The 27,860-nt window shown below is 39.8% G+C and overlaps 1 protein-coding gene across 1 annotated transcript in view; it reads right to left on the reverse strand.

The window, feature by feature from the left end:
- Positions 1–25,271, reverse strand: part of fto (FTO alpha-ketoglutarate dependent dioxygenase) — a 142,064-nt gene extending 116,793 nt beyond the window's left edge. The window contains 1 exon segment of the mRNA XM_044139077.1: positions 25,070–25,271. Coding sequence (XP_043995012.1) covers positions 25,070–25,147 — 78 coding nt within the window. The 5' untranslated portion in view covers positions 25,148–25,271.
- Positions 25,272–27,860: the final 2,589 nt, after the last annotated feature.

Genomic DNA, 27,860 nt, shown 5'->3' on the forward strand with positions numbered 1-27,860 from the left:
AGGTCACTATGCCAACCATTTAAAGTTATCCAGATGCCATGTGGGTGTGTGGGTTCTGTCCTTCCATCACAAACAGAGTAATGTAGGTTAGTAAACACCACCGGTACTTTAACGAGAACTATGTGTTCTATCAGATGATGCTAAGATTGAGCTTTTGGAACCAACTACTCCATTTGGGTCTGGCGCAAAACAAAGAATGACTATTTGGAAATCCCCCTATGTCTACTATTATTATTATTACTTCTAAGGCCCTAAAAGAGAGCACCGAATCATGAACTCTTAGGAGAGCTTCTTAAATAAAATATCTGCTCTTCTCTTTTACAGAACTGGAGATGGGTTGTCCTTAGGTCTATCTGCAGGATAATGATCCAACGCATGTGACCACATCAAGACAGAAACGATTCAACAGGCAAGAAAAACTAAAACTTATTCCACTGTTATCCCCACATCTGAATACTACAAAACCCTGCAGAGAGCTGAGAAGATGAAATTAAAGAGCATCCAGAGTTTTGGATGATCTTGAAAAAGTGTGTAAAAATAAGAATGTACCAAAATCCTTCTGTAACCCTGTGATATGCTATCAGTAAAACAAGATTTTAGAAAGTTTTGCAAAATTGTTAAGAAGTCCCAATGAAAAAAACCCACAAATATAAAAATCTAATGTATTTTAGATTAAGTACATAAATACATATTTGTTTTTACAGATTTTACCATTGGGGTTAATAACTGAAGAGGGGGCTTTCTTTGGTCTATGCCCACCGCCATACTGGATATAAACCTTTCGAGTAAAATGTGTTCAAGGGGGCTACATTCCATTCTGACCCGAAAATCAAACGGCAACCGGCACAAAATACGGCTGACCCAAATAATAATTCTCTGCCTTTCTTCTTCTCTCACAGGAGAAGGAGGAGGATACGTGTGCAAAGCAGCACAGCATCTGTGTGCATATGTAGACAATCATTCTCCACAGGTGCACACACACTCTGCGTGGTGTTCCTGCAGCAGTGAGGTGAAATGTCATCGGCGCACCACTGACTTTTTACATCTTTAAAGATGAATGGCGTGCTCTTCAACAACCAAACATTTGTAACAGTTTAGGGGAAAAAAGGCAGTGTGTATATTTTAGCGACATTTACAGCATGCATCCAACATTTTGCCTTCACTAATAATGCCAAAGACCTTATGTGGCACACTGCAGGGAATACGGGAGACAGCTGCCAAAATATTTCCTGACTTTTAAGAGTGAAATAAAACGTCTTGCTCGTAAACATTACAGTGCGGTTATAAAAAGCTGTGTGTCCCGATTTAATGGAGAGAGGGATCAGAACCAGGGCAAACAGGGAAGGACTGAACATTAAAGATAGAAGAGGGTGAAAAAGAAAAGATCCCAATAATGGAGGCCAAGGAAACGGAAGGGCATCTGGTTTCAGACGGCTGGACGAATTTACCTTCAGGGCTGAATCCTCACCTTAGGCTAAACAACACAACACCTGCTGGAAGTTTTCTTAAAGGATGCATGAGAGCATACAGGCCTTCCAACTTATTCTGGAACAAACAAAAACAGACCTGCAGACAGTTGGAACCTAAAAAAACAAAACAACATGCACTATTCATGACCAGGCTGCATTCAAAGGCTTTTGGAAGAAATTGACAACCTGACACGCATTCATTGGTGTCAAAGTATAACCCATGACAGAAGCTGAGGATATCAAGGTGAGACTCTGCTCTACTCTTGTATTTGTGTGTGTTTGTCTATGATTGCAGCCATGTGTTTGGTCAAAACCATATTTTTCCATTCGCATACTTTTTAATGCATTTATAAGAAATATACTTCTAGTCGGCTTCATCTTTTGTCGAGCAAAGAGACTCCTATAGACGCACACACACATTCATGAGTTCTCTGAATAATGCACTGCTGGGGTTGCGAGCGTGATGCCTCAGCCTGAAACGCGCACAACCAAAGCTGTCACAAACATGTCAAATACATCGGCCTGCTACGAAATTCCACAGAAAAAAGCCAAAGACAGGAAGTTACCGGAGCCCTCTGAGGCAGATGGACTCTCACAGCATTAGAGAGCTGCTGTGTCTGTCTTCCTGTCTGCATGTCTGCTACTGATTCTAAAAGGTGGGGGGGGGAGAAGTCACAAGGTGCGAAAAAAGGTCTGCATTTCAACTCAGATCCAAGAAACAAGATTACCAATTTCTATAATACTGTAACGTGGGTGCTTCATGGGAGCAGTGCAAACTGTCTGTGCTAAGTGATATATCTGATGCTTTTTTTTTTAATCTCTCCCTTCCTTGATAGGATTATTCCCTCAGCCGGACTGTTTATCACAGGAAAACATATTAGGTAGAATAGAACTCAATTGGTTTGCTTTGATCTCGGCCTATAAAAGATATCATACTGTGTACCATATATTTAATAATTTCATTTATTTCACATCTGTGACACCCCAGTGGACACTTTCTTCAAAGTGATCCTCACAAAGTAGATTAATGTCCGGCGCTTAGCATCAATAGCTCAGAATAGCCAGATAACTCCACAGCTGCAGGTATAAAAACACCTTCAGTGTGACTTTTGTCTGCCTCGGAAAGGCTACTGGGATAAGAAAAACTGTGTTTAGTACAAATACTGACAGGGAACACTCACTTCCTGGTGGACTTACCATGACTTGGCTAATGCCTCGTGAAGCACGGAAAAAGCAATAGTGTTTTACCCTTTTCTACTTCTCTGGGGCCCGCCCCTTTAATTTCTGTTTGACAACAGGTTGCAAATTGGGCTAGTAAAGAATTAAACTAATTCTATTTGCCTTAATCATTTTTGTATGGTAAACATGACCATTTCAATGTCTACTTTGATAATCTGCTGTTAATTCTGTGTTGGTCAAATTTACTTAATATTTTTTCACCATCTTCCCAAGTGTCTTCTTCCTGTCCCCCAGTAACAGGTATGATGTCTTTAGAGACGGCTTTGCAGTGTTTAAACAGCAAGTTACTGGTATTTGTCAGACACCAGTTTCAGAAGTGATCACTTAGTTCAAAAGTAATGGTGGATCATCAAGTTTGACTAGTTGGCTGTAAAAGGTCAAATTCAGAAAGACAGGCTGCCTGTGAGCATCAAAGCAGCTTCCTCCTCGCTCCATTTGGCAACAGGTCGAAGAATGTAGGATCCTCATGTGAAGCAACACGGAGCGCAGATGAGCAGGGTGTGCCTGGTCTGTCAGATTTTTTTTTGTTTGTATGCGCGATAGACACAACATTTATAGAAGACTTGTATTAAACTTTAAAGTAACAAAAACCTGGAGCAAACATGCACGCAAAAAAACAGAATGCAGTTCGATCAAATGCCAAACGGTCTTCAGGTAATGGAAGACATTTCATCTCCACAAAGATCTGCCGTCTCAATTCGCCTGCAAACTGCAAAATCCTTGACCTTTTTTACATTTTGTCCATTCAATTAAATGTATTTTAGGAAGGGGCAGTATAAAACATGTGGGGTTAATTGTGAATCCCTTTATAGGTGTAGGCCTAGTTTACATCTGCAGGGAATGATGTTTTATGCAAGTCATCCCATTCAAACAACACATATATTTATACCTTTTTATAAAGGAAATTTCCATTTAGCTCTCTGTGCATCAATGAACAAATCCAGTAATACTAACGGCCTTCTTAAGACACTTAATTAGTAGATAGAAATAACCTGTATGTAATGTCTACACTGAGACAGACTGGCGACCTGTCCAGGGTGTACCCCGCCTCTCGCCCGGAACGTTAGCTAGGGATAGGCACCAGCAACCCTCCCGACCCCATTAGGGACAAAGGGTGTATAGAAAATGGATGGATGGATGGATGGATGGATGGATGGATGCAATGTCTACAGAAGAAATACAACACAAGCAAACAAAGTGCTTCAGGAGTAGTCAATAAATTATTTGCAAACAAAAAGAGAATGCTACAGCAGCAAATCTACCAAGAGATGACTGTACACCTTAAACCAGGGGTGCCCAAAGTCGGTCCTCGAGGGCTGGCGTCTTTCATGTTTTAGTTCTCTCCTTGGTGGTAGTAACAACCTTTTCAGCATTCAATGTTCTTCTTAGACCTTCTAACGAGCCATCATTTGATCCAGGTGTGATAAATCAGAGAGAAAACTAAAACATGCAGGAAGCCGACCCTCAAGGACCGATTTTGGACACCACTGCCTTAAACTGACATTTTAGGTAAAGTGCAGATTAATCAGAGAAGAAGCCAAGAGGCCCATTGTGACTCTGGAGGAGCTACCACTCAGGTGGGAGAATATTTTGAGAGAACTAGTCCTGGTGCAGCCAATTGTGGTGGAGTCTGACCTAAACGTGCAGTCATAGATATAATCAAATGACTTATATCAAGACATATTCTTGTAGTAAATTGGCCCAATCAAAATAGTCTTTGACAGGACTTAAAAACGAATACCTACAGATACTCTCCATCCAATCTGACTAAGGTAGTTTGGAAAAATATTATGCTGACATTTCTAAATAGATGTACAAAGCTGGCAGAGACATGGTCCAAAAATATCTCAGCTATAATTGCAATGTAAGGGGATTTCTACAAAGTATTCTCACAGGAAGGCTGAATGCAAATGCAAAGAACACTGTTAAAAAAAACAATACACAATTTTCCACCCAACTCACATTTAGTCAATATTTTTGTAGTTTAAATACATTATAAAGTGTTTAAGCAGTACAAAAACATTTGCAAGAAACCTGACCAAACATTAAAAATGTATTCTTTTAATGTGTGCCATTAAAACCAACCAGGAAGGACTGGCAGAATGAAAATGGCAACCCAGTGTGATGGCTAACAGGGCAGACTGGTAAATGGATAACTGGAATGTGTGGGAGCTGACCTCAGCATGGGGGTGTTGGTAATGTGTAACCCCTTGACTTTATACCTTTGTTCACAGAGCAGAAACTGAATTTAAATTGGAACTGTGATAGCCAAAGGTCAGTCAGCAGGATGTTGCTGGAAATATCTTAAAAAAGTTTGTTTTCAGCAACTTCCTTGTTAAAATGTAAATTTTGGGAGACAATGTGTTTTGTCTTGCAATGCATCTACAGATTCTATTCAGCGTGTAGGCCTAGTTTACGTCTGCAGGGAATGTTTTATGCAAGTCACCCCATTCAAACTTGCACAAACAAAATAAGTCAAATGTTATGCACAGCTTACCATTCAACTTTTCCCAGAAACACAACAGGCAATGTATATAAGACTTCAGGTTATGCTGAACTCATGAGATTCAGTGACTGTTTTGTATATCTGATGCCAATTTCTGATTAGCAACAAGCAAGGGAAAAAGATTAATATCCCAAGAAATAAGAGTAGGTCTGCCATTAAGCACTGCATACTTTCTCAAATCAGACATCATTCTGTATATATTGACAGACATGTTCAGCATGTGTTCAGAGGGGGGTGCCCAGGTGGCCCAAGTGATGACAAATGGTAGACAGGCAGGCTCCAGGCTGCTAATTGTTGTTGGAGGCTGAACGCTGCGTCGTTGATTTCGCCTCGCGACAGGGCGGCAGGAGACATGATCATTAATATCAGACCACTTCCATCCATCTACCGGAACAAGAGGCCGGTCGTTTAAAAAGACGACGCTGGGCAGACCTTTCACGTCCTGTTTATAACACTGATCTGAACACATTACCAGAGTGATGGGGGGGGCACTGCTGGCCATTAATTAGGTGTGCAGACATGCCCACACAATGTGACCACACTTCACATCCGTCTACCAGTCACACTTACAGGATTACGTACTCTACCACACACCAGTAGAAATATGGACGCCTTACGAGCATATGGGTCATACATCAAAATGTGAAGGGAACTTCTATTGAAACACCTGCAAAAAGCTGCACCAGACAGTTCTGATCCAGAAGGCCCCTCCTCTGCTATACTTGAGATGGTAAATTAAGAAATGGAAAAGTGTAAACAAAAAATTTGATTTGATATCCTTTATGTTGAGGAAATAAAAATTATTTATTTGGCAAAACGTACTGAAAACTGCTTAATTTAAGTTAAGTTGCTTTACAACTAAAACAGAAATAAATTATGTAATCTAATGTATTTTAGAGATAAATAAGGTTAATTTAAGCACATTTTAAACCAACTGACTTTCATATTGCTGGGTCACTTCTTATTTTGATTTACAGATTTCTTTTTGTCTCAGTCATGCCCAATGAATATATTTTATATCATATGCAATAAAAATGTATTTAATCTAATTAAATACATGTTTTTTTATACAGAAAATCAAGTTTTCAGGTATACTTAACTGGAAAATCTTCCAAATGACTATTGTAGAAAAGCTGAAATACTGTTTGTTTGTTTTTTTCCCCTCCAGGGGGTCTTTTGTGGGCTCTAATGTCCCTTATTCGAAAGTAGGCTGACAGGAAAAGGAGAAGTAGAGGGGGGAAGACATGCGGCAAACATCGGCCGGGTCCGGGAATCGAACCCGCGACCGCTGCGTTGAGGACTGAGGGCCTCCAAATGTGGGTCGCGCTTTCCCCTACGCCACCACAGCACGCCCCCAGCTGAAATACTTTTTATACCAAGTATCTACTGTGTCTGCTCTATGGCTATGCTACCAGACGTCTTGTCCTATTCATCTTTATGTTTACTTTCCTTTTTTTTTACTTGGGCTACTACTAATTCTGACAGCTGGAGAGAATGTGGTGAGAAGGAAGGAAGCGTCAGGCCTCATCTGTCTATTTGGACTTTCCATCGTTTTCGATGCACCTGTCAGACTTACAGAAAGACCCAGGTTTCCAGATCAATCATTCAAAAGTATTTACAAATGCACAAAGCCAGACTCAGACAGGTTGGCACATGGCCACTCGCTTTAAGTGGTTTTCAATGTGTCTGTGGTGTCAACATCTATTTCACACTTATCTACACCTCAAAGGGGGGAAAAAGATGCTTCTCTGACCTTTAGCAAGTGTCAAATCTGGAGAGAAGAATAGAAGGAAAGAAGAGAAGGAAAATAAAGGGATTTAAAAGATTTGTTGATGTACGGCATACCCAACTTTTTTTTTATTTATCCGGGAAAGATTGACTGAGCATGTTCTTTATCAGAAACATACGCACTCTCTCAAAGTATTTCACACGAAGAAAGCTGCACTACATCTAAAGAGTTCCTGTAAACAATAAAACAACCCTTATCCTTCCATATGACTCACACTGGGAGAAAACATTTTTAAAGGGCTTATTTAGTTTTCTAGCCTCTCCAGGATTCAACCCAGTAGCATTCCTCCTCAAAGAGACAAAATGTGAATGAACTGTTTGGCTAGGACTGCTAATACCCATTTTGCCCTAATTGTTAGTTTGCGGCCAGGCCATAATGTTTCCATTAAGATTATGTCGATCGAGAAAAGCTTTTTAGTTTTCACCTTCAAATTACAACTTGCTTGAGGTCAGCTGTTTTCCACCTGGAAAGGCCCGTTTTAATGCAGACACAGTCCCTTGATATTCCGGCTGGGTCCAGTTCAGTGAGGGTGAGGAGTGAGAGGATGGAGGGAGGAAAGAGAGGAGAGGCAGAAGAGCGTTTGATTGAGAGACTGTGATTAGCAGTTTTCAGCGGAGCACCAGGGCCACTGAGTTGTTCTAACAAGGTTGTCGCGTCTCGAGGTGCAGTCAAGGAGAAGTCAGTGCTTTAGAGAGCTCCCTTGATTTCTCCATTTCCCCCTCCCTCTTTCACTCTCGCCATCCACACTTTCCCTGCCCCTCCAAAAAAAAAAAATCAATATGGCTGTGCAAAGTGCAGCCTGGCCCATGGGGAGGGTGAGCTAACTGTAGGGGCTGGATGTTGGGCTTACAACGAGGGCAAGAAGTGTCCTCGAGGCCTGTCCCACAGGCAGTGTCAAGGACAGACCAAAGGTCCACAGGACCAAGGCCACCAGACTACCCTTCCTCTCTGCGTCTTGCCTACTTTTAAACTCAGTGTTTCTCTGTTACCTTTGCTAGGCATGGCTCACCGAGGCAGAAATGATCAATAATCAGGTGGAGCGTTTAAAATCCTCTGCTCCAGAGGCTGGTGCTACGCTCCTCAGAGTCCATCAGACCTGCACATCACTCAGGGTGGTGACTGGGTGTGCAGCAGTCAGACTTGGTCATTGTAAGGTTTGTGATTTGTGACAGTAAACAATTCAATAGCACTTAGCGATACACAGTGTCTGAGGGGTGTAAGGCCAGACTCTTCACACTCACTGCCATTGTCTCAACATGTCACAGATCACTGGGATTCAGGCAGGTCAAGCAGCTATATAGGCAGAAACATCTTGGTATTGTATCTTACTCCAAGGCGGTTCTGAAGGTGTTACTACAGCTGCATGCTGCCGGTAACAGAACAGAAATGTCTGAAAACATGCGCTATCATTGTCAACAGCAGTGCTTCTCATTTCCATACAGTAGGCTTGACGACGAAGGAGCTTGTACATAATGTGGATGAAGTGTGCAAGGAGGATTTCAGTCCTGCCGCGTGTCTTCATGAATGAGTGACTGATCACAGTAAAAGTGGCTTGTGCCTCTAATCCGGTACCACTGTTAGACAGAGCAAAGACCCGGCTCTGCGTACAGCAGCATGCGCTGATCAAACCCATCTTGTGACAAGCAACTATTTCAGATGACGGTGATTTCTCAGCTCTGTGTCCTTTCTGCTCCGTATTAGATCATCTTCTGACACTACCGAGTCTGGCATTTCAGCTGGGATAAAGAATGATGCTCAATCCAACCCAAAATGGTTGGGAGTCAAGGGTAAACAAGGGGCTAAGACATGGGAGCTGTGCATAATTGGCTGGCAGCTGTGACCATTATCATGTCGTTTATTATCACTTTATGCTAACCTTTAGATTTGATACAGTGTGTAGTTTGATGAAACAATTTAAAGATAATCATTTTAGAACAAAAAAATATCAGTGAAGCTCACAAATACCAAAGAAAGCCAACAATCTGTTTCAGTTTTCCAAGAACAGGCCTTCTATACCAATACCTTTTCAAAAATTTACTGCTTTGTTTTTTTCAAAAATAAGTTGGATCATCTCTTGAATTATTTGTTGCCCTATTTATTGAATCACAGTTTTGCATAGGGTCTCATTACAAAGCAAGTGCAATGGTCCAAGTTTTAATCCTAAACCACTAGAAAAACATATGGCTCAAAACAGATGTTGACTGCACATCTAGGACAGGTCTAATCCCATCTCATGTAGTCTTTGACCCACATAAACTGGCATTATGATGCGACCGCAGATTAATAACAAATTAAGGGCTGAATATCATGTGTGTCTGTTTACGCAACACCCAGACTATCTTCTTAGAATCCAGAAGTAGATAAGTTTATTGTAATGGCATTAGTAAAATCCAGAACTGTAGCAGATGGCACTTGTCTTGCTTGAAGAGCTGCCTCTTCTCCATATTTATTTTTCTTTCACTCATTCTGTACAAAGGCAAATATTCTACTAGGAACTGAACACCTTAATCCTTTTCACACTTCACAGTAGCCAGAATGGTGACTGATTAACATTCTGGAGGTCTAGAACCCAGTCATTTGAAAATGTAATTGCAGATGTCACACTGCATGCATGCATTTAGTTTGGGAGTTAATATTAAAGCTCAGAAACATGTCACAAGTCAAGAGGGACGTAGGCAAGCTGGGCCAGAGCCAAGTCACTAAAGCTCACGTTTTGCGCTGTGTGAAGGAGTTGCAAGCTGTCGCTACCACTCACTGGGCACCATAGTTACTGTTCACTTCTGCTAATTATTACAGCCAATCCGAGGGGTTAACGGGGCGGAGCCTAGCCAGACCATGTTACGCGGCATTTAACAGCTGGCTGGAATGAAGGTGAATGCATTACACGCTGCCCCTCATCCAATAAAAATAAAACATCCTGACACCTAAGGTGTACTTAGCATAGAGGAGAGGGAGGAAGTGAAGATGGCAACAAAGAGGCAAAAAGAAGAGGATGTTGAAATGAAAGGGGGGTGCTGGGAGGGGGGCACACCTGATAAAGTGATGTCCAAGTGCCACCTAGTGACAGCTCTCTGGCTTTTCTGATCTAACAGGCACAACAGAGTAAAGGGTGAAGCAAAAGGATTCAGTATTACAAATGAATGTAAATAAATTATCAATTGTATTAAATTTGTAGTATAAATTTAACCCAATAAAAAAACAATAGTAACACTTAACAGCGAAAATGCTGTATTAATGCAGACTAATATAAAGGTTGACCATAAGTTGCACAAGCAACAGGTACTGTTTCAGTACTGTGAAGTAAAGGCCTTTTAAGTTTGTTAGAGGTTCACAAGGTGTTGATTGTAGCTGAACTCAGTGCTTGAAAATCCTTCATATACATACAGAAAATGAGCTTCAACTCTTGAACTACAGATGAACTAGAAAGAAAATCACTTTGTCTACTGCTAAGTGGTCCGAAGTTGTCTTTCAGTAAGTTTTTGCATCTCATTCAGAAATCAAGGTAACAGAGTCTGAAGGAAGATCGGAGAGGCAGCAAAGTCCAAGGTATTTGTGTTAAGCATAAAGTTTTCACAGTCACTAGTTTTTTTTTGTTTTTATTAGGGGGCGGGGGACTCCGAGCCATGTCTGCTGATATTGTTTAAAGTCGATATAGCGATCTACTAGACTGAACATTGCAAATTGGCTGAAGGGTTCCTTAGAATCTCAACAGTACCACACTATCTCCGTACAATGACACACTGAAAATGAGCCAACATAAGGTATTGAGTGCATTTACTGTACACTACATAGTAATTTGTTTAGTAGGTTGGCACTGGTTTTAAAATTCCTGCTTTCATTGATGTTATGTATTACTCTACATTTTAAAACCTACATTTGTTTTTTTAAGCTATATGGAGTATAGTAAAATATATCACTGCTTTTTGAAAAAAAAAAATTTTTGTAAATTGTAATTTAATGAGTTGCCTATATACAAGCAAACCATCCACTCCAAAGAAAAGCATATGTCATTCAAGTCTCAATTAAACCGTCAACATAATGTATAGATTTATTTATAATTAAAATGGTTATCACTTAATTATATCTAATCCAAAGAGTCAATCAAGCAAGCAATCAGTTACCTATGTTGAGGTGACCATGTTGTCTGAGCAGTACAGTTGAGTACTGAGCCGGTAGTGAGCCGGTAACACTGCAATGGTAGGCCAGCGGCCTCAAGCTCCTAGGTCCCCTTCCCTCATTAGCCCAGGTATAAATCACACTCTGCTGGTACCCAGAGGTGAAAGGGATGGGAGTGGAGGTGAGCTTGAAATAATGCTTATGTCACGGCAGGTCAGCCCTCCATTATGGCCGTTTCAAAAACTATTAATCTTGCTTGTAGTCAGTGGCCTAGAAATAATTACTTCATCTAACCCATGTAATACAGCATGACCAGCAGTCGAGCTTGGTCAATTTGAGGCTGGGGAGGCAGAGTGGAGGCTGAGATAGGGGGTAGAGTCGCAAATTATCAGGGCCCTGTCTCCTGCTGCCGGGTGACTGATGTCCTGCTCGCTTCTGCTGTGGCCTTTTACATTCTTAACACTGATTTAGATAGATACATGCACGCTCTGAAAGGCAGATCATGTACGAGCACAACCGCAGTGTGTATGCGCATTAATGCATGACTGAATACACACAGACTGAACCAGGAACATGAAATTTATATAATTTAAACACTGAGATCTTTACAACATTGCAATCAACTTTGAAAAAAGTTATTTTCAATTTTCTCTTTAAAAGCTCCAAGTAAATTTGTCACCATATGTTATAGTTTTAATACAAACAGAAACATCACAAAATCTGAAAACAGATCCTTTTGGCTCAATACACAAGTAACTGTGAAGTAAAGCCATCACATTACACTTCAGGATTTCCTGGTACCACAACTTCCGGTGATTGCACCGGAAGTTGTGGATTATTCCTCTGCCAGTATGATAGAGGACTAATCCACCCCCACACCTCCAACATCCCAAAAGACATAGACACAATGAAGACGATCATCGGAGAAACCCACGCTGACAGCAAACAGACAAACTTGTGAAAACTCAGCCTCCGTAAACGTCACAGGAAGTATGTATAGAGTGACATAAATAAATGCAGCCCTACAGTGCCTGTCACAGCTGGTGTTGCAGGTGCAAATTTAATTAGTCAAGGTGAAGTCTCCCTTGTTGTCTGGAAAAAGATGGAGGGGGTGTCCTCGCCATGCACAACTGTAAACATGCGCTATATCCTAATCAGGTGTCACCGTAACGTTTGATCAACCGGCGAAAACTTGTCACGAATCCCCAGCAGAGAGTGGGCCGGCGGGTAGAACAAAGAAAAAGAGCTGTCATAAAAGAGCGGGGTGGCAGCGGTGATGGCAGTGGCGGTGGATGAAGAGACTTTGCCCATTAGCAGTCTGTCGGCTGTCTCTCTCCTACTCCCCTTAACGTCTCTCCGCCTCTGGTTTCCCTTCGTTCTCCATGTAGCTACCATCAGCATACACCTTCCTTATAGTGTCCCGCCACAGCTCTGTGCCTGAGAACCTAAACCGCAGCTGTCACACAGATACTTCACAACCGCCAACTAAAGCTTGCAAAGGCAAAACCCCAAAGTAGCACGCTACGATTGTTTACCTTCCGAACAACCATGAGTGTACAGAGGTACAAGCTGAGCTCGTTTTGTTTTCATCAAGCACCATTCCAGGTGACTGGGTCCCCCTGAAAAGCCTGGGGAAGTAGAGGCGTGCATTCTGTGCTCCATCCGCTCAATGCCTTCAGGCTGCACTGTGGCAGTGGAGGAACACATTAAATACTGTTTACCTTTTAGTTTGGATGATATTGAATGCATTAGTTGATTGAACCCTATGAGAAACACAGGCGAGTGACAAAGCCCAATCGTCTTTGCGACTAGTGTGGTAACTGAGATTACAGTCTAACAAAGAGCAGACAGGAGGAAAAAATATTTAAAACCCAAATAGTGATACATAAATTAATTAAAGGACAAAAAAACAAGTGGAGAATTAAAGTTAGAACATCTGTCAGCGACTTAGCTTCCCAACGTAATACCAGTGTTAGAACATTTATACCCTTGAAGTTAATGATCCCCTCTTTAATTGACAGTCAAGAAAAGCTGGCTGCGGCAGCATCCTGCCAAGACACCGATAAGGCTCCCCCTACCCTCCTCCCAAAAGTAAAATAAAAAAATAAAACAGTTTAAAGAACCTTGGCACTAATCCCCATTGTCATCCCAGTGCAGCAGAAGGACTTACAAACACAGATAACTCTGCTCAAGCTGTCTATTTCTTAGGAGTTACGGGGACAGGCGAGTCGGCGCACGCCTCAAATCAGTCACTCAGATTACCCCAATCCCTCCGCGCTGTCAGTCAGCTGAGACACTAGCCTGTCATCGCATTTACATGAGTCCATCTCATAAGTGACAATGCCCCGTGTATATGACAATAGCTGCGACGAAGGGGTCCACTCGCTCGCCGATAGCACCTCAACATTGTGGCAGACAGGCTGTTGTTGGATTAAGCTCACAGCATGCCTGGCACTCCTGTCTTCACTGACACTCAAACAACAAGTTAAGGGGTCTTAACCATTTGGGGGTTTTTGGTTTTGTTTTTTTTTTGTTTTTTTTTTTTGCCTATGGTGGGAAGAATGTAGGAGAAGTATGTCACATGAAAGACGCATAAAAACCTGCAATGGCAGACACAAATGCAGATCACATACACTGGGAAAAAAACTTCAAAAAGCTTGGAAGTTTAGAATAGCTGCTACCAGGTGATTGGCTCCAGTTAGTGTTAAGAAAACCAGAAGCTGAGGGTGTATTTCTCTGGAACTAGCCTCAAGAATGTCTTTAATCCACATGATGAAGCTCAAGGACTACAACAGAAATCAACACATTAACTTTTCACAACAGAAAACAATAAAAAATATTTTGCTTCAATAAACACAGTTAAGATGGGACATAAACAGACCAGATATTAGGTGCCACCAGTCAGCTGTAAATCTGATCCATTTCTTGTCAAAACTGCCTGAACTCTTAAAGCTAATAGGAAATATTCAACAAGGTGTCAGACACATTCCTCAAAGATATTGACTACAGATAAAATTGTAGTATAAATCCTTTCATCAGTTCACTGTTCATGCCCGCTTTTTATTGAGGGGTGATGAAGGCCATCTCCAGTGAAACCCCAAATTATGATCTACTGTCTGAATGACGCTCATTCAATTAGGATATCTTTTTTTAGATTTCTATTTTTTTGTGCATTCAAGGATGTTTTTTAGATTTTGGTTGAATGAAGTGTTAATTGCCTCTGACTAGCTATTTTCTCCGTTTTCGGTGAGAATCCAAGAGATTGTTATTTTTGAAAATCCAAGTAGATCAGCAGTTTTTAAAATATTCCAACCAGCCCATCTGGTACTAACAATCATGCCATGTTCAGTCACTTGCCATGCCAAGTTTCTTCCCCATTCTCATGCTTTGTTTGAACTTCATCAAGTCATCTTCTACAGATCTATAAACGCATTGAGCTGCTACCAGGTGATTGGCTCCAGTTAGTGTTAAGCAGCAGCTGAACAGGTGTGTCATATAAAGAAGGTGGTAAGTGTGCAACCATGATAAAAGTCAAACTTTGGTGTCACTTTTTCCAGCAGATATTTGCACTTTTAAATGACTACGTGGTACATCGGGGCACCTGAGAGCTCACAAACTCCTGACTAGTTTTTATGCTTCTGTGGCTCACTCCACTTCAAACAGTCCTGAAACAAATGACAGTAGATGCCCTCTACACAGCAAGGCCAGGGCAAGCATGACACCAGGGTTGACAAGTGAACCCTCAAACTCCCTAACCCTTACTCTGCTATGGCATTCACACACACACGCACGCAATGAAACACACACACACAACCAAGCAGTCCAAAAACAGACCTGACATGACCGCTCCGCAGCCCTGCCTAACCCCTGCTTGTGTTTTTTCTCTCTTCATCTCACAGGAGACAGCCCTCAATTCAGGATCTTTTTAGCCAGGCAAGTGGATGTGACCTGCTGCCCCCCAGACAGGCTCATCTGAATAAACAGTGCTGAAGAAACAGGCAGAGGAGGGAAAATCTGCCTACATTATGATAGGAAGAGAAGGGATGGGAATCAGCCAAGGGGCTTCTTTCTTTATGCACGTTTGATCAAGTGCTTGACAGCGCCTGTGGATGGAATTACGGACTACTGAACAAAAAGTGAGGGTGTAAAGGCGGGTGGAAATGAGAGTGTGTTTGTGCAGCTTGGTCTGGACAGCTGAATTTTCCGAGGCCTGACAGCATTAGGCTTGTGACAAGCCTGCCGTACCTCTTCACCAACACATACAAAATGCGAGCTGCCTCCCAGTCCATCACTTAGGACGGCCGAGGGAAGCGTCGGGATAAGAGGTCAGACATGGAGAAAAATGGCAGGGAAGAAGAAGGCAAAGAAGACAACGAGCAAGAGGAAGAAGGGAGAGCTGGTCAGGGGTTAAGTGTAGAGAAGACAGCGATGAAAGGCAACTGTCATGCACCAGTGCTCGCCCAGAAGCACCTGTCTCGAGGAGAACATGCAAAGTGTGCCGGTCCCGTCCTGACAATACCCCCACTTTTTCTACACACTCTCGCGCATACACGCCCTCAGGAAAGGGCTGATGCTCCACCACTGGAAAGGCATCACCTGTCTGACAGCATGCCAGTCAAACTGTCGTTGGCTCTTTCGCATATGCAAGAAAAAGTTAGACTGATGAAGAAAAAAACACACGAGGGGCTCCGAGAAGAAATCACTGAGACATGAACAGACCACCTGAAGTGAGCAGACACCTCTCAAAGACTTGCTTCAGAGTAGATTCTGAAATGAGCAATACACAAAGGTAAAAAAAAAAATCCAGAAAAAATAAACAACACTGGATGTTTCTTGGAAGCTTGTTTTTTTTTCACTCTAATAATGACTTTGAAAATTAGAAAGTAGTTAACATTTTATATGTGAAAGTCTGTAACCAGAAGGAAAACAAAAAGTGCTATGAGCAACTACTCACACCCTTAAACAATTTGTCAGATTACAGGCACAAATTTCAACACATTTTACAAGGATTGTAAGTGATGGTTTAATGGTTTTGATCTGTGAAGTAGTTATGTCCTAATCTCTATTGGCTGTCCTTTGACCTTCATGATGCTTCTAGGTAACTAATGTTCTCTAAAAAAAACTTGGAGGCCTTCACCGAGCAGATGCATTTTAATGAGACTAAAACACACAGAAATTAACATGGTTTACTGTTTTTTTGATGCAAATGGTTACACTGGACTTAATTTAGGGGTATCAGAGTAAACTGTGCTGAACATACATAAATGCCCACTTTCCCTGTAAAGAGTTTCACTTTCTATATGAAAGCATTTTGAAAACCACACCCCATTTCACCATTATGCACAACATTCATTTGATATATCAAATAAATCCTCAATAAAATACAATTAAGTCTTTTTGTAATCTGGTACAATACATAAAAGGTTCCAGGGGTATGAATATATTTGCAAGGCACTGTAAGAGCAATGCCAAACCCTGTCTTTTGGCTAAAAGAGACGTGTGGCAGAAATTTGTACTCACTTTCACAGCTCACATTTATGGAAAAAAAAACTTATGATGTACAAATTAACAGGTTGTATTTACAACACCTTGTGAACCTGCCCCCCACAGGTTTTGTGAATGAAGGCTTGCAAACTCTCCATTGAAACCAGATGATAACAGCAGGCATTCTTACTTTATTAGAAAGGTGAGTCATTACAAAGGGAAATACACCTCACAAATAAACAGCAATGAGAGCTCCTCCAGAGGAATCCTTTCATGAGCAAAACTGGCATATTGCTGAATGGAGAAAAAAACTTCCTTGAATCACAGCTTTGAGTGGCTAATAGACCCCTCAGAGAATTTTGCCTCTGTGTGTGAGGTGAGCAGGTCATTTCCATGTTTATTCAGTACTTGTCCAATAAGCAACCACAATGTATTGATTGAACTGATTATTATATGTCTCTCTAGTGAAAGGACACATGCATGACAAATGAACCCTACTTGAACAGGTCACATTGGAAGTCACCTCATGCAACCGAACAGCTGAACTGGACAGTCGGTTTGCATAATAAATACTCCTGCCTTGTTTGCAAATACGTTGCCATCTGTGGGTAATGTCTCAGCACCAACACACAGTGCTTGTTAGGAGCAGTCATACACATAAGCCTTTAGAGGCGATTTGAACTAGCCATGTTAAAGCTTCTACAACCTTGTAAGACAACTACCTGGCAATACTAACAAATACAATTGCAAAGAAGGGTTTGGTGAAGATATTTCCCCACTCATAGCCAAATGTTAGCAATTGAGTAAAATTTAAAACTTCAAAAGACTCTACGCAATTGTTTCTCAACAGTCGAGGGTCCAGAAACAAAGCAAAGCATAGAATAAGGGGCTGTTTGTTCCAGACTAAGCAATTCTAAGACGTCACAGCAAAAAGAAAACCAGTTGTTGCATTATGATTAACCACATTTTATTGGTTCCATGCACCTTTAGTTGGAAAAAGCAGCCTGGTCTGGTTGAGTGACAGGCTAGCACCAGGCCGACTCATAGTAAGAAAGAAGATCTGCATTATTAAGATTTCTTCTCTAAGACTACGACATCATTAGAGAGGATAACAAACTTGAAATATCTTGGAGTTTTGAAATTGCGAATTTAAAAGATTATCCTAATTTATGCACCATAGTATCTGTAAACTAAAATTTACTTTAACTAAATTTAGTTAGGTTGGTAAAATCTTTGCTAGGTAAACACCTAAAGCTTGTTGTTGTGTTCCCTTAAACACCTTAAACACCATTTCTACAATATAGCCAGATAAATAATTCTGTTCAGTGAAGCCCAAGTCTTTAGGAAATGGTGACGCCAAAATGTTTAGGATAATAAGTTGTGGGACAAAATCCAAAGTAAGAAACAATAAATTTTGAGGTACGTGATGCCCACAAACTCAGCTATCCACCTGGATGAATGCAAAAAACTTGCTTAAAGTCCTCAGCAAAGAAAGGAACCTAAACTGAACAAGTTCAAGAGCCAGAGGCATGAAGGGTTTATTACAGGAGGAAATTGCAAAGAATAAAAGGAAACAGGAAGTGTAACAGCTAAGCCAATAATTAGCCAAACGTCTGGCAGATATAAATTAAAAAAGATTTTACTTTAACCAAGAGGTTTGTGTCAAAAAAAAATAGATGGGCACCTCTTGAAAACAAAAAACCCATTACTATCAGTTTTGAAACTGACATGTCATTATAAACATTTTTATAATTATTAATTTATTAATGTATTACTACTTATTAATTGTGGCATCATAGCAACAACATCCAGCTCAAAGTGGGTAACCCGATTCTGCATGTTAAAGACCATTTATATTTTGTAAAGACCTCAAAGTCATTGAGGTTCAAAGGCCTATCACCCTTTAGCCCCACTCACAGATTCTACAACAAATTCAAGTTGGAACTTTGGTTGAGTCATTCCAAAACTTTAACCCTATACAGGGGAGGCTGATTATTAGGATAAAGACCAGATGAGACTAATTACTGAGTGAAAACAGCTGAAGACAGAGGCATCTAGGAAATGTAAAGGCACTAAATGGCTCTCTGGAAATCAACCCAAAGAACCAGAAAACCAAATACAAACCCTAAAGATGACAAAGAACCTCAGAAAAAATAGTACCAAGAAGTGAGAGGAGCACTATGCACAAAAGGAAACAGACTATCAAAGTAAAACAAGTATAAGAACTACAAAGAGGAACGGCAACCAAACGACTCAACACAAGTTTTCTGTTCCTAATAAAAAATAACACTCTAAAAATGCGTGTTGCATTTTAAATATGCTATTTTTTTTTCTTTTCCCCCCCTCCAGGGGGTCTTTTTGTGGGCTCTAGTGTCCCTTATTTGAAAGTAGGCTGACAGGAAGGGGGAAGGAGAGGGAGGGAAGACATGCGGCACAGGTCGGCCGGGTCCGGGAATCGAACCCATGACCGCCGCGTCACATTTGGAGGACTGAAGACCTCCAAATATGGGTCGCGCTATTCCCTACGCCACCACAGCACGCCCGAATATGCTATTTTTATTTTGTAAAACATAACAATCCAGTTAAAGTACTTTTGATAGTAAGATGTTTACCTATCACATCCTATTTCCAAAAATTTAAAAAATATAGAGCAGAAAAATTAAGACTCTTTCCATATTGAATTCAACATTTTTAGGGTTTCCAAATTCACAACATTTAAAGCACTTACGAGTATCCATACTGTTAGTACAAATGAATTTCTTGTTCCATTAGCTTAATGGAATCAGAAGTTTTGTGGTGCTTTTAATGTCTGAATGACTGATTTCATTTCAAGAATGATTTGACTACCCAAACTGATGTGTAAAAATGTCAATCCAGATATATGAGCACAGATCAAACAACCAAGGCAAGGTAAAGACATGTAGATGAAAAGCTCACCGGCAGACTAATCAGCCCCCTCTAACACTCACACAGCCGATCAATAGAAAGACCTGGGGCCCTGGGCCAGCACTATATTACACACCAAAATTTCATATGCATTCATTGATTTTACTTTTCATAATAGTATATCATTGAGCTCCAATGGGAGCAAAAATGGAGGCAAGGGCCAGGGTCAACTCTCACATGGACACATGGATGGATGTTTGTACAATATTGATGGCACACACAGAAAGAAATGACTAAATATCTGGATCAATAGCTCGTTTCCCTTGCTAGGACAGGTTGTTTCAGATGGAAATGTATAAATACTTCTTTATGGCTACAGGAGTAATGCTAACTAACAGTGCAAATTCACCCCTTAAGGTAAACTCTTTGATTAGTCAAGGCCAGAGGTGAATAAAAGGGTGTTTATATGCAGGGATGGCACACTTCCAGTGTCCTGGGGATGATAATGCACGCAGAGGCCCAGTAAAGGGACCAATAATATAGCAAGTCACAAGCCCTGGGCAAAGAGTCCTGACCCCCAATTCATTTATACTAATGACCATCTCAGAGAATATCCCTTCTTGTCATGTTAAAATGATGCATACCATGAATAATTTAAAAAATATTTTCTTTGACTTTATGGTGTAAGCAAATAATGAACAGAGAAACAAAGCACAGAGGAGCAGCTGGATATCAAATTAACCTCAGTGATCATTACTTTCTGCTGCTGATAATAGCAAGAGAGCTGCCTGTTTCTAATGTACAGTACAACACAGGAAAACAATGCCCAACTACAGAGCTTCTTCTGCTCTGCAGTGGCCAGCAAGGCCATAAAGAGAAGGGAGCTGAATCACTGCCTGCTCTTTAATTAAATGAAAGCTGTTAGTTTCATTTACCTCCCTTCTTTTTTTACAAAACGTACCTGCCTAGAGTTGAAGACCTCCCAGGCGCCATCCCTGCTCGGCCCTAAATCATGTTTGGGTGAGTGGCCCAGTGGGTCCCCACTGGACGAATAGCAGCCGCCCAGTGACTGGGCCAGCACAGGGCATGTGGCGGATCGACACCTAGGCAGCGATAAGTAATTCTGTAGAGGATTAGCAGCATGATAGCCTGATCAATACTGTGTGCTCAGGCCATTAGGAATGCAGCGAGGAAATGACCCCCTCTGGTAATAAAGCAGGGCATCTGGGTTCTCCTTCATTTGCCAACTCCATTAGTGTAATAGTATCATTATCTGCCACAGCCGTATTTTTCTAAGCACCGGGTTTAATACAGTCCAACCAGCGGGGGTCTGATGAAGCTCTGAGAGCCCCCATGCCAAGTGTTCCACCATCACCATTCTACACAGAGCCTAGGTGTAAATCTGGCTCCATAGGAGCTTATGTGCTACCCAGCCTCAGGTACACATGCCCATGTTTTATGTCAGTACCTTACACTATTTCTCCATTACTGGCTCATTAATAGAGGAAGCAGCGTGCAGCTTAGGTTTTGAGGGAGAAAAGATGGCTGGAAGAGCGTGAAGCTGCTGAATGTGCTAAATCTGACACCTTCTCTTGCTAAAACATCAGCCTTGACACGACAGGACATTGACATTAGTTGCCATAAATCGTTTCCTTTACCCTAATTCATCAGCTAACATTTTGTAGGAGAGAATTGATTAACCATGTCCGGATGTGTGGCTACATAATCAGCTTTTACCTCAGTACCTGTTAATTTAACAGGCCCACCAAGGGAAACACAAACCATTTTAATGAGTGTTTAGAAATTAAATACCCTAAACAGCTTGCACAAGGTGCCACAACTACAGCAAACCAATGAGGCTGTTCTAAGCAATGGCTGGGGCTGAGCCCGGGACCTCACAACATCTGGTGACCCCGTGAGATCATTACTTAGCCGGCTGCTCACACACGCATACACACACACACACACGCTTCCTGTTTCGACCCAACACTTCATACTTGTCATCACTGTACAAATGGGGAGCTTGCATCAAAGAACACTGATACGGTGAGTTTGCATCAAAGAACATCGGGTTAAGAGACGGGGTCAGAGCTGTTTTCTCACTTGCCTAGGCATAAGTGGAAACTCATCCTGTGATGACGAAACTGATAGAACATAATGAAATGTTTTAAAGCCCTTTACAAGGCAAATGGAATCGTTACGGTGGTGGGAGGGGAGTAGGGGCTGCAGCGATAATGTAAAAGAAATATTACCCCTTTCAGGTCAAAACCAGGGCTGCATATCATTTGGAAAACATGAAATTGTGATATTTTTAAATACAGCAATGACAATATCAATTGCAATCACTTCACATTTAACACGCTCCACTCTTTCCCTTTAGCATCTTGTTGACTAAACTCTACATTAGGCTTCTATGACAAAACACAGCAATAACCTGAAATACTAAAGCTAAATATAATATAAATTGGGGGTGCAACTAGAAATGATCTTCTTAATTGGTTGTTTTAAATATTAATCAATTGATAAAATGAAAAAAAAAAGTGCAATTCAGAAGATTTTTCATTTAACCACTTAAATCTTTCTGTACAATATTTTAAATACATTAAAATATGAAACCTGCCTCTTGAGGAGTTCTTAGTAGAACGTATTCACTGATGCAAACTTTTTTATCTTAAATGCTGCTACATGTAAACTTTTTTAGGTGTTTTTATTTAACTACAGCTCTGATATTATTCTTTCAGAATGGTATTTTGCAAAAAAATCTCTGTACGCCTGTTAAATAATCAATAGCTAAATTAGTTGACGATTATTTTAATAATCAATTCATCATGATTTATTCATTTAAGCGTTTCAGCCCTAATATAAATATCATAACCCAGCCAATATTGCATTCGTGGTTGTGATGATTATTGCAAATTGATACTTTGAAGAGCTCTAGGAAAAAAAAGAAAAATTTCTGAATTATATCAAATAGTCTACACGTTTACTCAGTCGAGCAACAAAACCTATCATATAACATCCTGTTTTGACTTTTTTCATAAATAATCAAGAAAAGAAGCAGCCAAATTTTTTTTTTAAATGTAAAAAATTAGGTAACTATAATTACACTGCTGAGGGTTGGTTTCTTTACATAAACAAGGACCCATTAAAATAACCCCAATCCTTTTCAGAATGGAACAGCAGACAGAATACAAAAAAAACCCAGAAAATATCGATAGTTGCTCTTAACTGTGTCAAAACAACAGATAAGATAAAACCTGGTTAAAACTGCATGCAGTTCTTTCTTTGGCTGCTTTACAACAATAAAGTCATTTTGCAATTACACTGGCTCTTGCTCAATCTTTTATTTATCTAAAGAGAAAGGAAGCTAAGCCATTAGGTCTGTGCCGCCCGACTGCCTGAAGGGCCAGCTGGAATGAGTTCCTTCTCTGAGCCGCTCATCTGGCCGCCATGGCTGCTTTCATAAACAGGAGGAACCACGTCTTACATAGTTTCACTGCTGTCTAACATGATCCAAACACATGTGCCTCAGCAGAGAGTCACCAAGTTGGAGGACAGGAGGAGAACAGACAGACAAACAGTAAGAAGCAAGACTATAAGTGCAACAGTCCAGAATGTAGGGCATTGCAGATTAACAATTTAAAGTCCTTATAATGGGATGGCAGAGAAAGTACCAAATAACCGCCCCAGAGTTTTCTGAGCCTGCTAACGAGAGTAAAGCCACACTACAGTTCAGCAGGCCGAAAAAAAACCTACAACAGCATTCTCTTACATTCTGCTTACTCTATGATGATCTATGCAATAAGCAAAGCGTCTTTTTATTCTATATTTTGATTTGGTCTACCAAGCAGGATCAAAATAAGAATACATTTATGGCATGGAAAGCAATAGTGGATCTGTAACATATGTAGTTACATTGTGGCTTTTCTGTTTTATGGCAAACCAATTAGATAATGTTTTATGCTTCTAAGTAAACTTTTAGCATAAATTTCATGATGCAGTAAAACTTCAGTATTTCCACTCACTTTTATCAAACAATCTCATATAGGCCCATGTCTTGTCCTAATAATCATCAAACAACAGCAATGTCTCCCCACAGAAGTTCCACTAGGAAGGCATGGACCAGAAATGGCATTTCTACAGTAAGATAAATTAGACTAAATACACCACTGGTTCCTGATATGTATGTTTTACCACACCTAAGCAGGCTAAACGGCATATGCAGCCACAGAAAAATTCAGTCACAGCGATATTTTCTCCTCATGGAAAGGACTTTAAATCCTAGAAACAATATTTAGGAAAATGTTCTGAATTCCTGAAGCTTAAAGACTACAGCAAAAATACCTTGATACAAATACTAGTTATATCTCTGTGGGTAAGTCTGTTGCTTTCAAAATGCCTCAATACCTAGTGTCCCTTCACCAACAGCTTTTTATTTTATATAGAGAGCTGCACGTTTGAGAATTTATAATATAAATGTAAACAAACCCAGAAACATCAGTAGCTATCTTTTTGTATTTCATTAGATACAGCTAGGGTTAACATATGCAAAAGTAATGGCTGAAAAAACTTCTTCAACTGACATTTATGCAAACTGTTCAAAAGATTATTCATTCATCCATCAACAATATAAACTGAAGAACAAATTATCCCACAATTTCAGCATTTAAATTGCTTTACCTGTCTTTTTTTTACCTAAACACTTTATGTTTAAAGGTAAAATAACTTAAAAGTGAAGTTTATTTTAATAGTCGTTTAGATGGAATTCTTTGTGTTGGTGTACAGCTAATTTTGAAAATGTAATATAATAGAAATATCCTTTATTCTTCCACAATGGGGAAATTCAGGTGTAACTTCATCAGTGACAGAATAACAAGATATATTGAGTGAATATCTCTAAGTATATAACAGGAAAGGTGGTAATTAGTTATTTGAGAATGAACGAGTTTCTCCTGCACTATCAAATTGATACTGAAGCCAACGCATCAGCAGTAAAGCCTAAAGCTGCAGGAGACCGCTGACCTGGCAGCTGACCAAAATCCCAAATACTCCGATGACTAACTTCACTATTTGTTTTAGCTCTTGCGCTGAAGATGCTAATTGTAGTGCAATTAGCATCTTTTTTCCTCTATTTCATTCATACGAGAGTAACAACCAAATATAACATGCAAATGTTTTCAGATTGTGTTGTTATGTATTTATATGTATAACTTTATTGCAATTGAGATGAATCTATATTCAAATAATTGCGTGTTGTTTTAATTCGCATCATGTCGTCTTTCTAATAAATATGGAGTGTAGTCTATACCTGCTCCTGCAGCCTAAAGCTACACATCAGCAGTTCATCTGCTTGATAAAACCGCCCTTTCAATGTGACTGTAATTCTTCATTGTGGCAGACTGAGGGGGAAAATGGAAAAACACAATAAAGGAAACAGGCAAGGTGAGGTATGCGCTGACATCCGTAGCTTTCTAGCCTCCAGAATGCAGCCAGCAGTACCGCATACGGAGCGTTAGATATTCAACCAGCGACAGGGCTTAAAAATATGCCAGACCGAACGGAGAAAAACGCTATCAATACCTTTCTTCTCTTCTCCCCCTCACTGTCACCCGATCTTTTCATGTTCCTGGAGTTGTGTTTACACTGCCTCGCTTTCATTAGGGGCGATGTTGGTTGTTGTAGTGCACGAAAAAAACCTGTTTCGACATTTTTTCGGTATGACACACTGTTGACATAAGAAAGAAGTCGATTTTGTATATTTGCAAATCATCTAGTCCTGACCCGCGGCGTAAAGCGCGTTCTGGTCAAAATTTCTTAACAGGGGTTCTAAAAGCGCAGCCCTGAGAACTACAAATCCCATAAGGGGCAGCGTGCTTGCAGCGGAAGTAGAATCAGACCGCTCTGCGCAGGTGCGGCACAAGTACAGAACTGTTAAATATTAAATACGTTTATATACGCTTCTAAAGTAAAGAACAAAAGAGCATTGCTTCAGAATAATTTCAAATTTTATGTCATTGTGTTGGTTTGGGATCCACACGTATTATTTTTTATATGCATGATGTATTAAAGAGAATTGTTTTCCGGTGAAAAATGTCAAGAGAGAATCGAGACAAATGAGAGATGGGGAAAGAAGGGCATTTAAGCATAATCGATGTATTTATTTACAATTAATTAATTAATTAATTTGTTTATTATCTTTTCTATCAATGACTGAGCTGAGCCACACATCTTTTCTCTATTTTTGAAAGCACAAATTTCTAATATCATTGTATATTGTAGTTTTTACAACATACAATGTTTTTTTTTTTATTATTATTATTTTATTATAAGTTTACGTTGGATTATTTATGTTTTTCTTGGCTTCAACAAAACGTGAAATAATAATAATTGCTATTATTTATTTCAGTCATAACTATTTTATTTAATAACAATAATAATTGCCATTATTATTATTATTATTATTATTATTATTATTATTATTATTATTATTATTATTATTATTATTATTATTATTATTGACAAAATCTAATATAATAATAATTACTATATTATTATATTATTGTTGTTGTTGTTGTTGTTGTTATTGTTATTATCATTATACCATAGGAATTCTAAAATACATTTTAAGTATGAACTCCATATGTTTGACACTTTTTAAAATCAAAAGCAGTTCTACTTTCATCTCAAGCCATGTGTAAAAATAGCAATCGTGCTTTGAACGGGCTCCAGCTAAAGTCTTGCCAGCCTTCTTTCAACCCTTGCATGCATCTCAAATCCAGGTGCCTGCTTTTCTGCCGGTGTGGGCTTCAGCTATGTCAGTCCTTTTCAACTTACCACAGATCATGAAAGTGCACCGTAAACACGCAGCAGCAGTGTGGCTGCCTTTGTCTATCACCTGTGAATGCCCTCCCAAGAGCTGAACCAGACTGCTCGTAACATAGGTCGAACAGTACTGAAATATGTTTTGTCCATTGTTCCTATCAAAGCACATGTGAAATGCATTCGAGTTTCACGGATGGCCTGGTGTTGGCTGTGGGAGGGCGGTGCAGGGGTGGATTGCAGGGGTCTGAAACACCTGTTACATATTACCATTACATACTTTGATCAGTGTCTTCATTAGTTCCCTTTGTAATATCTTCTCTTTTATGGTAGAGCTGACCTAAGTGAGCACACCAAAGTGGTTTAACACACATGTTTCATTTACCTGTCTTGCAAAGTACTTAAAAGCTGACCCACTATGAAAGATGTGTGTGTCTGGCATTCTTAGTTATTAAAAGATGATGGTTCTTTTGATTCCTTTTAATAACCTACATTTCCTCCCATATGTCCTTGTCCTCCAAGGGAAGTATTGGTTTGAAAAATGTTCTTTGACTTGTTTTTTTTTTTTAATGAAAACTCGTCCCATATGCATGAAAAAATAGAGAAAAAGCTACAGTTGTAAATAATTTATTTTATTTTTTTTCTTTATTATGTCAGATTCTGCCTACATCCAACCTTCATTTGTCATTACACAGCATGTGTTTCTTTCATGTGTCTAACTGTGATTCACATATTCTTATTGTCAGTCATATTATGGTTAACATTAACAATTTTGGCTTACTTTGAAAGATCTGCTCTTTGCGTGAGTATGATGTGGCAGATTTTAACCAACAGACAGTGCACATATGTTGTGACTCTTGCTGAAACTTGGATTTCTGTTGTTTCTGTTACACTTTTTCTATTGGAGAGAAAAGTTGAATCCAAAATATTTGAGACGCTTTAGAGACTAAAGTCTCAAAAATTAAAGTCACCACTGGGCCAGTGCACCACCTGTTTTTCTAACGGTTACAGTGAACTTCATAAACATAACTCAAGCTCTTGATGAATTGTCTTTCCATGTATTTGAATTTCTCCAAAACCTTTGATCACTTGATTAAATCAGTATATTAATAATATATTTTTAAAGAAACACTTGGATTCTTTGCAGTATTGTCTATGCAAGTCATAAAGACGGTTGCGAGTTTATAAAGGGGTTCCACATGGTTAAATTCTTAGCCACCTGGACAGAGTTTTTCTGAACTCAGCCATTCACTTCTAAATAATTGCTTCACACCTAATTGTACAAAGGCTTATGAGTATCTCACATTTTGTCATCTGAAACTTGAAAACTTGAAATGAAAGTACAATCAGCAGCATAGAAGAATTTATTTTTCCTATGAAATCATAGCAATAAGTTTCAATATTTACTTTTAAAATTATTGCATTTTACCAGATGACATTTTGTCTTTGAAATAGCATATTTATCAAGACCAACTGACGAAATGTTTATTTTGTTTAATGTTTACGGTCATATACGACTCTATTTTGTGGTCTTTTTGAGTGAACATTGCTG

This window comes from Gambusia affinis, linkage group LG02 (assembly GCF_019740435.1).
Source record: "Gambusia affinis linkage group LG02, SWU_Gaff_1.0, whole genome shotgun sequence".
Classification (NCBI taxonomy): Eukaryota; Metazoa; Chordata; class Actinopteri; order Cyprinodontiformes; family Poeciliidae; genus Gambusia; species Gambusia affinis.